Source organism: Sus scrofa, chromosome 12 (genome assembly GCF_054392235.1).
Source record: "Sus scrofa isolate SSC_HxYL_T2T_F1_AM1 chromosome 12, Sscrofa_HxYL_maternal_Yorkshire_Landrace_v2.0, whole genome shotgun sequence".
Classification (NCBI taxonomy): domain Eukaryota; kingdom Metazoa; phylum Chordata; class Mammalia; order Artiodactyla; family Suidae; genus Sus; species Sus scrofa.
This window is the reverse complement of record NC_139394.1, coordinates 16,369,409-16,380,843: the sequence shown is the minus strand read 5'-3', so window position 1 is coordinate 16,380,843 and position 11,435 is coordinate 16,369,409. Positions and strand designations below refer to the sequence as shown.

The 11,435-nt window shown below is 42.0% G+C and overlaps 1 protein-coding gene and 1 long non-coding RNA gene across 6 annotated transcripts in view; one reads left to right on the top strand and one right to left on the bottom strand.

The window, feature by feature from the left end:
- The window catches only part of EFCAB3 (EF-hand calcium binding domain 3), a 371,875-nt gene extending 364,951 nt beyond the window's left edge, over window positions 1-6,924 (top strand). For all 5 annotated transcript variants that reach the window (XM_084984064.1, XM_084984065.1, XM_084984066.1 and 2 more), the window contains 2 exons: window positions 3,419-3,541; window positions 6,456-6,924. In XM_084984064.1, coding sequence (XP_084840190.1) covers window positions 3,419-3,541; window positions 6,456-6,782 — 450 coding nt within the window. In that variant the 3' untranslated portion in view covers window positions 6,783-6,924. The remainder of the gene's footprint in view (window positions 1-3,418; window positions 3,542-6,455) is intronic.
- LOC146398066 (uncharacterized) overlaps window positions 1-11,435 on the bottom strand; it is a 1,038,644-nt gene that overhangs the window by 288,731 nt on the left and 738,478 nt on the right. The window lies entirely within an intron of this gene.

Here is an 11,435-nt window from a genome sequence, read left to right as displayed (position 1 = left end):
AAAGTTTGTTTGTACAGCTTTCTCTCTGCCTTGACTCCTTGTCCCTAATATGAAAGTTACTTTCCTCCTGGTATAGGGAGGACATTTTCGAAATGGCAGGGGGCGGGGGAAGGGGGATTATCTTCTGTATTTAGGAAGAAAAAGGAGTTTGTGTATGTTGCTTACACCTGCTGTTTTTCAAGTGCCTTTAGCTCAAAATAATCCATATGCCAAAGTGGCGTATTTGCAGTGGCATATTCTGTCACCTTCATGACGTAGCAATTCCACTCCTAGGATACTACCCAGGATACACAGCTACTCTTGCACATATTCCAGATACCACCCATATAGGATAATTCATTACATGGTCATTTCTACTAGCAAAAGGTTTGGAGAAAAACACTAAATAATCATTAATAGAGAACTAGTTACATTAGAAGTTCCCTGGTGGCTCTGATGACTGCTGTGGTACGGGTTCCATCCCTGGCCTGGGAACGTCCACATGCCACAGGCACAGTCCCCCACCCACCAAAAAAAAAGACAGAACTCATTAAATTAGATTTCAAACACACAAAGAAATATTCTGAGCCATTTTAATGGCTAAAGAAATTCTTTGTGTGATGATGTGAAAGATCTCCACATGGAGAAAGCAAGATACAGAACAGTATGGCATATACTACTATTTGTGTAAAAGAAAACAAATATGAAATATGTATTTTTTCTTGTAAAACAGCCTGGAAGGAAATCCCAGAAAATGATAACATTGGTTGCCTGTAGAAAAGGAAACTAGAGGATTGGAAGACAGAAGTGGTAGGGGGATCACAGTGCATACTCACCTTACTTTTAGAATTTTGAACCATGTGCATATTTTACCCTCTAAAAATCTGAAATAAAGTGATTTCTCTTGTGGTGCAGTGCATTCAGGATCCAGCATTGTCACTGCAGCAGCCAGGGTCACTCCTGTGGCATGGGTTTGATCCCTGGCCTGGGAACTTCCACATGACACAGGCACAGCACCCCCCTCCCAAAAAAAATTGAAATAAATAACAAGTACTGGTTTGGAGAATATTTAACAATAAGAACTAAAATATCACTCAACAGTAATATGGACGATGAGGAGGGTGGGGCTCAGAATTAAAGCTAAGTTCCTTTTATTGTTTGGCTAGAGGTTTATGGTCTTGATTAAATCTATAATTTGTTACATTAATTGTGAGTATTCAAAATGTGATGATAATCACTAAAAGCTAAAATAATAACTGCCAAACTAGTAAAGAAAGAAAAAATAAGAAAAAAGAGAGAACACAGAAAAATAGAAAATGCAAAACAATATAGGCAGAAAAACCCAAATAGATCAGTAAGCAGTAATCACAATAAAAGATTAAGCACACCAGCTTAAAAAAAATACGTGATGGGAGTTCCCGTCATGGCTCAGTGGTTAATGAATCCGACTAGGAATGATGAGGTTGCAGTTTCATCCCTGGCCTCGATCAGTGGATTAAGGATCTGGTGTTGCCGTGAGCTGTGTTGTAGGTCAAAGACATGGCTCGGATCTGGCGTTGCTGTGGCTGTGGTGTAGGCTGGTGGCTACAGCTCCAACTGGACCCCTAGCCTGGGAACCTCCATATACTGCAGGTGTAGCCCTAGAAAGACAAAACAAAACAAAAAATATATATAATATATATATATATATATATTATATATATATATATAATCAGAATCTAGAAAATATTGTTTCAGGACATAAGAAAAAAGCACATCTGTAGCCAGGAGGAAGAACCCTTAGAGCTCTGGTTCTCAATCTTGGCTGCACAAGAACCTCGAGGGAGAGCTTTTAAAATCCTGGTGCCCAGGCCACAACCCTATCCAATTAAATCAGACTTCTGTGAGTGGGGCCCATGCCTCGATATTTTTTAAAAGTTCCACCATGTAGCCAAAGCTGAAAACGACTGCTCAAAGAGAAGAGAAACTAAAGATGTTTGAAGACAGGAGAGGGGTAAGACTGGCTCTATAACTTGCTAGGCCTGGTACAAAATGAAAATGTAGGCCCTCTGTTCAAAAATAGGTAAGAATTAACCCAAACTCAGGGCCATTCTAAGTACAAGGTCTTGTGTAACTGCACAGATCATTCACCCACGGAGCCAACTCTGGAAAGGGGAAAATTGAAGGGATAAGGTACAGAAGGCCAAAAAATAAAGATACAAAGGGGATACCCTGGCATCGGAAAACCGGGAAAACTAACGTATAAGAGGGAAGGAAGAAAAATGGGTTAAACAATGGAGAAATCCTCAGGTGGAAAGAAGAGCTAACAGAATTCATGTTAGATAGACTTGAGGAGACAAGATCATTGGCTAAGGTCTGGTTGTCCAGCAACCACTATGAGGACTGTGAGACAGTCTACAGCAAATGAAGAAAAGTCATGTCTGCAGTACTGAGGGCTTGGCTGAGACTGGGTAATACACATTTTCAAAGAGAGCTAGCCGCATCATTTACACGGTTTCCACCAACATTGGTCAGCAGTCCAGGAACAGGGACAACAGATGGCAGGTTGCGTATGACAATTTTGGAAGTAGTATATGTTGTACTCTGTGGAGGGCACATTCATTTCTAATGCTTTGGCGGTTTGGGTGAGGATGGAGTTGGCTCCTCTCTACCCTCCACATCCATCCCACACATAAACCATCCTCTGGTCAATACTTCTCTCATAAGCAGCTTCACTATTAAGAAAGAGAGTTTGGGGAGTTCCCATTGTGGCACAGCGGAAACAAATCCAACTTGTATCCAAGAGGATGTGGGTTTGATCCCTGGCCTTGCTCAGTGGGTCAGGGATCAGGCATTGCAGTGAGCTGTGGTGTAGGCCAGCAGGTGTAGGCTGGCAGCTGCAGCACTGATTTGACCCCTAGCCTGGGAACTTCTATATGCTGCAGGAGCAGCCCTAAAACGCAAAAAAGAAAAAAGAAAAAGAAAAGAGTTTGGAGAGTTCCCGTTGTGGCGCAGCAGAAACGAATCAGACTAGGAACCATGAGGTTGCAGGTTCGATCCCTGGCCTTGCTCAGTGGGTTAAGGATCTGGCATTGCTGTGAGCTGTGGTGTAGGTCACCAATGTATCTCAGATCTGGTGTTGCTGTGGCTGTGGTGTAGGCTGGCAGCTGTAGCTTCAATTAGACCCCCAGCCTGGGAACCCCCATATGCTGAGAGTGCAGCCCTAAAGAGCAAAAAAAATGAAAAAATTTAAAAAATTAAATAAAAGAAGAAATTTCTAGACACCCATTAACACATAGCACTATATCAGGTGCCCCCAAACAGCTGAAATTGGTATAGAAATAACCTTATAAATCATATACAAACCCTTTCATAATACAATATACTTCTGTGTATTGTCTTTGTTTTTTAATTGAAATAAAATATATTACTAACCTTCTTTTTTTAAACATGTATAAAGGCAGCAGATATAAAGCCTGTCGACCCTAACTCAGGCTACCCAACTGACATCCTTGCCATTGACCAAATGCTCAAGAAAAAGCAGAACTTGACAGTGTCTGATGCAGCTGCTGTTAAACAGCAGGTGAGTAGTCACTGTTGAACACCTTCCCAGAAAGCACTGACAGAAATGTTTTCCACTTCAGTACTACAACCATAAACCCAGGAGATTTTTTTTTCTGCTCTCTTTCTTTAAAATAAAACAACAAAATATGACAAGATCAGAATTCCCCCTGTGGCTCAATAGGTTAAGAACCTGACTAGTATCCATGACGATATGGGTTCAATCCCTGGCCTCGCTCAGTGGGTTAAGGATCTGGCATTGCCATAAGCTGTGGTGTAGGTCGCAGATGTGGCTTGGATCCCACGTTGCGTGGCTGTGGCATAGGCTGGCAGCTACAGCTCTGGGACCTCTAGCCTGGGAACTTCCATATGCCGGGGTGCAGCCCTAAAAAGACAAAAAAAAACAAAATAGTCTAAATATGCTTCCCAGGTGGCAGGCACTGCAGTTTACAAGTACAGGTGCTGTACAGTCAGGCAAGCGCTGTTATTCATTGTCATTTTACAGATATATACAGAGAGGTTAGGTGACTTTCCCAAAGGCACATAGCTAGGACATGTGTGCCAGAACTATAAGCATGGGCAGCTTGGCTCCAGAAAACATGCTCTTACCCACAACTCTGTTATCTACTTTTGTGGCCTGAGCATAGCAACTATTGTACTCCAGAGACAGACTGGAGTGTATTTATTTTATGCCGCCTCCCGTCTGCATTTGACACTAATGATCAAACTCTTGACATTTTCTACTTCCTTGGCCTTTACAATACCACATCTTCAATTCTCTTTGTAGTTCTGTGTTCTTTCCTCTGTTCTCTTTCCTGAGTGTTCACCCCCTAGGTCTTGATATTTCCTAGTTTTCTAGTCTCATTCTGTTGCTCTTCTTATCATATACATTCATTTGTTCAGTAAATATTTATCCAGTGGGATTAGGAGATACCACAGAATAAAAACCATAGTTCCTACCCATAGTGAGCCAGGAGTGAAGGCGGGAGACATGGAGAAGGAAAGGAGCAGCAGTAGTAGTACTTTGCAATAAATGGAACCACAGTGGCCAATACTGCTGCAGCCACAAGAACGCAAAGGAGTGGGCTCCCAACCTCTGTCTCATCACAGCAAAAATCTATGGAGTAAATGGAGGTCACTTCTAGCCAAAGGGCTCCAGTCCTGAGGTACTGGGTGCCCCAAGGCCTAGGAAACTTGAGAAGACCAATCCTTTGGCATCCCTATAGGGCTGGCGCAGCAGAACACTGGGGATCTCTGCATTACGTGAGGGAACGGCTAGGGTGCGTTTTCTTTGAGCTATCTCGATCTCCTCCTCGTTGGGCTCTCACCGATGTACTGAAGACTCTTAACTGTCACTAGCCCAGACTTCTTACCAGGACTTCTGTCTCATCTCACCGATTCCTGATGAGCATTTCTACCCTGCTGTCTCGCAGCATGTCAAACGGCGCATGTCCCAAACCGAACTCATCCTCCTCTACATCCACCTGGCTCTTCCTTGGGGAGTCCGTATCTCAGTTGTTGATACTACCGTCTGCTCAGGCACTGACACTAGAAGGCCAGGAGCCTTCCTTAATTTATATTTTTTTCCTCATTCCTCACCAATCACCAAATCTGGCTACTCCCATTCTCCCAAATATTGTTCAAATCTGTCCCCTTTATTCCATCCTGTTACTACTGCCTTAACTGAGGCCCTCATTAGGCTTTACCTAGACAACAACCTCCAGCCTGTTATCTCATGGCTACACCCATTCTCCACACGGCTGCTCTGGAGAAGAGAGCTAAAGATGCAACCTGTCACTGTCCTGCTTAAGAAACAAATGCTTCCCTCTCAACGATGGTACACACAACTGAGGGATTTAGCTCCCTACAGCACCATTTTCACTGACAAAAGGGCTCCCCAACCTCACTGAGAATAGGTGTTTTTTGTTTGTTTGTTTTTTGGCTACACCCACAGCATGTAGAAGTTCCCAAGCCAGGAATCAAACCCCATGCCACAGCAGCAACCCAAGACATTGCAGTGACAACACTGGATATTTTACCTACTGAGTCACATGGGAACTCCCTGAGAACAAGTCTTAGGGCCTCAGGTGTAGCAACTACACCTGGCCTGCCTCTCCTCATCAGTCCTTCCCTCCCACTTTAAATTTGACACTTTAGCAATACCAAAGTGTCTTGCCTCCCGCTACCAGCTCCTGGATTCGTTGCCTTTGACCCTTTGTTTATCTGTCCCCTCCCCCTGGAACACCTTCCCATCACCGCCTCCTCCCCCAATTTCATAAAACCTCAAGGACCTACTTAGCTCAACATCTTCTCCCTCCCTGCCCTAGGCAGGACTGAGTGCCATCCTTGGCACTTCTGCTATATCCAGACACTATCTCCATCCCACATTGCCCCCTTGTTTTAGTCTACTATATTTTTAAATTATTATAAAACTTACTATAATTTCTCATTATAAAAATTAATTAATAAAATTTCCCCAAGTAATATATTTCCATTGTCCTTCAACTCCTAACTCACATGTCCTCAAGAGACACTACCTGATAAATAAATTCAGTGACTTTCAAGTAATCTGGGAACATAACTCTTGGGATATTTAGCATTGTGGTCCACAAACCTGGAGTTCCCGTCGTGGCGCAGTGGTTAACGAATCCGACTAGGAACCATGAGGTTGCGGGTTCGGTCCCTGCCCTTGCTCAGTGGGTTAACGATCCGGCGTTGCCGTGAGCTGTGGTGTAGGTTGCAGACGCGGCTCGGATCCCGCGTTGCTGTGGCTCTGGCGTAGGCCGGTGGCTACGGCTCCGATTGGACCCCTAGCCTGGGAACCTCCATATGCCGTGGGAGCGGCCCAAGAAATAGCAAAAAAAAAAAAAAAAAAAAAAACACAAACCAGAGATATCTTAAGGTAACTGCTATAAACTTCTGCTGTCTCACTGCAGGTAAAGAGGGCTACGGATAACTATAACTTGGGAATTGCCCTTGAGCACCGGAAACAAATGCTAAACCTCTGGCGAAAGATCCGAGGGGATTTGATTGGAATAGACAGTAAAAACGAGTCCTTTTATGACACCTTTTCTACTTATACATGGTCCTGGAATGTCTGCCAAGAATTACTTTCCCCAAAAGACTTAAGGTTACATGATGCCTACGTGAATAGAAATTCCTTCCACAATTCTGTATTCCCTTCCTCTTCGGATATCAGTGAATGTGATACAGACACAGGAAGAAAAAGAAAACGGAAAAGTGGCAAAGGTTTTCGACAATGAAATTTCTACATTTTCTAAACAGCTCATTGCAAACTACTTTTTCATAAATATCAGAATTATTCCTGCTTTTGTCTAGTACATTCTTAGCAGCTGGAAATGTTGACATCTTTTGAATTCTGACCAGTAAAAAAAGTTTGTCATACTATGGTCTCCCTTTCTTAATTCTTACTGGTAAATAAATGCCAGGTTGTTTTCCCCCCAGCAACCAGCTGCACTCTGCTGCCCCCACCTGGCTCAAAAGTGCCTGGGCCTCAGTAGGAAAGAGAAAAGCAAAGCTGGCCCTTAACCTCAACACAGGTCTGTCCTTCTGAACTCCTAATTGGCCTCTCAGCAACAAGCCTCTGAGTTTATGTGACTAAAGCAGCATTAGTTTTTTTCTTGCTTGTGAAAGAGGCCGGAGGCAGCAGATGTCACTGACCTTTCAATTTCAGGGAATAATTTCACAATCCCCCAGGGAAACTTGATTAATAGATTTGGGTTTTCCTAAGGCTCCTTAGACACAAAGCTTCAGACCAGATTTCTTTAATTACTCTTAAAGATAGCTGATCTCATTCCCTGTGTACTGTTACAGTCAATAAAAGAGAAACAGTGTCTTGCGGGGTTTTTTAATTTTTTTTAGGGCCAAACCCAAAGCACCTGGAAGTTCCCAGGTTAGGGGTCACATTGGAGGTGCAGCTGCTAGCCTACACCACAGCTCAATGCAACGCCGGATCCTTGAGCCACTGAGTGAGGCCAGGGATCAAACCCACATCCTCGTGGATACAGTTTTGTAGAAGTTGTAATTAAAGATGGATTTTAGTTGGAAAGGATATTCTCTTTGAGTTTGATCCCTCTTAAAAAAAAAAAACTTCCAGACCAGATTTTTTACCAGTGCTACATATGCCTGGAGAAAATTCTCAGAATGAAAGATAAGAACTTTATAAATAAGACCAGCAATCCCACTCTTAGGCATTTACCAAAAAAAAAATTTTTTGAAAGCTTATCTCATCCATTAAATTTGTTGTTCTTTAATACATATAATAGACAAGCACATGTATAACTATATTACAAATTTGAGGAGATGCAATATTTTTATTGTAGAAAATATACATATTAAATTTACTATTTTAATAATATTTAAGTGTATATCATCCATTACATTTTTTTCCTTCTAGAAAAAGGAAAAAACATGTTCCATATTGATGGAGACAGTAGCTTATAATGTAAAATTATAAAGAGTTACCGTTGTGACTCAGTGGTAACGAACCCAACTAGTATCCATGAGGACGTGGGTTCAATCACCGGCCCCACCCAGTGGGTTAAGGACCTGGCGTTGCTGTGGCTGTGGCATAAGCCTACAGCTGTAGCTCTGATTAGACCCCTAGCCTGGGAACCTCCATATGCCTCGGGTGTGGTCCTAGAAAGACAATAATGTAAAATTATAACATGCCAAGAAAAAGCCATGAGTATAGTAAAGGTTCCCAAAACTGTTTAATGAAATAGACTTGAAGTAATTTTGCATTACCTTGAATATTCAAAACTGTCTAAATATATTCGCCATTCTTTATAATGTTATCATTAGGATAAAAACAGATAACATTATAGATAAGTGACCCTGTTTTCTACCCAAAAAACAAAATTTATGGTTTGACAAGAGATTTTCTTTTTTTTGGATGGCTATAACAGTATAATCTAAGAGATGCAATTTGTATGCCAAAATATTAGAATTCATCAAATATTTCTTTGGATCAATGGGATAGCAGGATGGAATTTTTTTTTTTTTTTTTTTGTCTTTTTGCCTTTTCTAGGGCCACTCTTGTGGCATATGGAGGTTCCCAGGCTAGGGGTCTAATCCGAGCTGTAGTCACCGGTCTACACCAGAGCCACAGCAACATGGGATCCGAGCCACGTCTTCGACCTACACCTCAGCTCAAGGCAATGCTGGATGTTCATCCTACTGAGCAAGGCAAGGGATCGAACCCGAAACCTTATGGTTCCTAGTCAGATTTGTTAACCACTGTGCCACAACAGAAACTCCAGGATGGAATTTTTCTTTCTTTTTTCTTTTTTTTTTTTTTTTTTTTTTTTGTCTTTTTGCCTTTTCTTGGGCCACTCCTTCAGCATATGGAGGTTCCCAGGCTAGGGGTCCAATCAGAGCTGCAGCCACCGGCCTACACCAGAGCCACAGCAACGCGGAATCCGAGCCACGTCTGCAACCTACACCACAGCTCACAGCAACGCCAGATCCTTAACCCACTGAGCAAGGTGAGGGATGGAACCCGTAACCTCATGGTTCCTAGTCGGATTCGTCAACCACTGCGCCATGATGGGAACTCCTGGAATATTTTTAAGTAGAGCTTTCCTGGAAAATCTAAAATGTACAATAGTAATCCATTCTATTAACTCATCACACACTTGATGACAGCCTAAATTGGCATCCCTCTGATAGAATACAGCAACAGGTACTCAGCCAGTCATTCAAACATTATTTCCTGAGCTGCACACTGTATGCTGGACTTGTTCTCAGACCTGGATATTTAAACAGTGAAGAGGAGTTCCCATTGTAGCTCAGCAGGTTATGAACCTGACATAGCCTCTGTGAGGATGCAGGTTCAATCCTTGGCCCAGCTCAGTGGGTTTAAGGATCTGGCCTTGCTGAAAGCTGTGGTATAGATCACAGATGTAGCTTGGATCTGGCATTGCCATGGCTGTGGGGTAAGCCTGCAGCTGCAGTTCTGATATGACCCCTAGCCCAGGAACGTCCATATGTCACAGGTGCAGCTGTTAAAAAAACTTACAACGACAACAACAAAAACAGTGAACAAACAGATAAAATGCTCCGACCTCCAGAGCTTAGTAATGGAGTAATGGAGCTAATTATAATCGTTGACTTAGCACTTCCACTTCTAGAAATTAATCCTAAAGAAATAACCATGAAAAAAAAGAATCATGAATGTACAAAATTATTTCATTATGAGGATTTTTCTCATAATTTTTTGCACTTTTTTTTTTTTTTTTTTTGGCCCACCTGTGACATGTGGACATTCCCTGGGCCAGGGATTAAACTCACACCACAGCAGTGACCCATACTACTGCAGTGACAATGCCAGATCCTCAACCCGCTGTGCCACAAGGGAACTCCTCTCATGGTGAACTTTTTTTTTTTTTTTTTTTTTCCGCTTTTAAGGGCCACATCTGTGGCATATGGAAGTTCCCAGGCAAGGGGTCGAATCGGAGCTGTATCCGCCGGCCTATGCCAGAGCCACAGCAACGTGGGATCCGAGCCTCGTCTGAGACCTACGCCACAGCTCACGGCAACGCCGGATCCTTAACCCACTGAGGAAGGCCAGGGATCACCCGCATCCTCATGGATACTAGTCAGGTTTGTTTCCGCTGCACCACAACAGGAACTCCTTTTTTTTATGGTGAATTTTTAATAATAAACTTAAGGTAGTCTAAATGTCCAATAAATCATGATACAACTATACAAAACAATACTAGGGTCATTAAAATGATATTTTAAAAGGATATTTTGCAACATTTCAAGTAAAAGAATAATATCCACAATTACAAAGCAGACTACAACTGCTAAAAGGCATGAGAGAACTTTATGCAATTGTTCTAAAACTATACAGATTTTTAGTGAAAACTCATCCAATGATACATTTTAGGTGGATGAATTTAGTTGCATGTAAATTATACCTCCATGAAACTGTAAAAAAGGGGGGGCAAAAAGTAGTTTGTCCTGAAACTCTAACTTAAAAATGATTTCTATAAATAAATTAGGAAAAAAAACACTGAAAGGATATAAGCCAAGTGCTTAATTGGCAAAATTAGAGTAGGAAGGGATATTTTCTTTTTTCTTTTGTCTTATCTATATTTTCTCAATGTTCTAAAAATAAGCATATTGATTTTGCAATAAGGTAAAAAACACAAAATCCGATTTAAAATTAAAGTTGTTAAACCAGCTTATTCCGTATCTACGGCTACTACAGTGGCTGTCCAGGTTCTATGAAATGTTAAAGAGAGCAATTTAGGACACTAGGATCCCTTCCCCAGCCCTTCAGTTCCAGGGCACATGCTTACACTGCCTAGAACTTCCACTGATTGGAACTGAAGGAAAAGCCTGAAAGATTAACTACTCTTGTCCAGGGTTAACCCTCAGGGCAGTAATCCAGACCCAGAATTCTAAACTTTTCTGTGCTTTGAACCCCTACCACGCACTGAGCTGGAAGAGTTCTCACTACTCACCAGCAGAGGGACCCTTAGCTCCTCGGGAGGGTAGTGCTTGCTGACCGCTACAGCCCAGCCTACAGTCTGATACAGCCAATGCCACTGAGACTTACCTATGTCTTCCAAATTCCTTCTGAAATATTTTAGGTGCTTCAAAAATTTGAGGAAAATGAGGTGTACAGGTCGACCAAAGAAAATTGTATAAAAGTTAAGTTTAGGATACTTTATCACATTTTACTAAAGGACCCAAGTTGCTTGACATTTTAAATGGCACTAATTATTGGAACTAATATATATAGCAAGTAACTTCAAGTGAGAGAAGATTCACAGTGAGACTGCAAGAAGATACACAGTGAGACTCTTGATGGAGACCACAAACAGCTTTTGGCATGTAGAGGAGAAAAAGCCTGTAGATGAGAGAACAAGATGCCAAGAATAAAT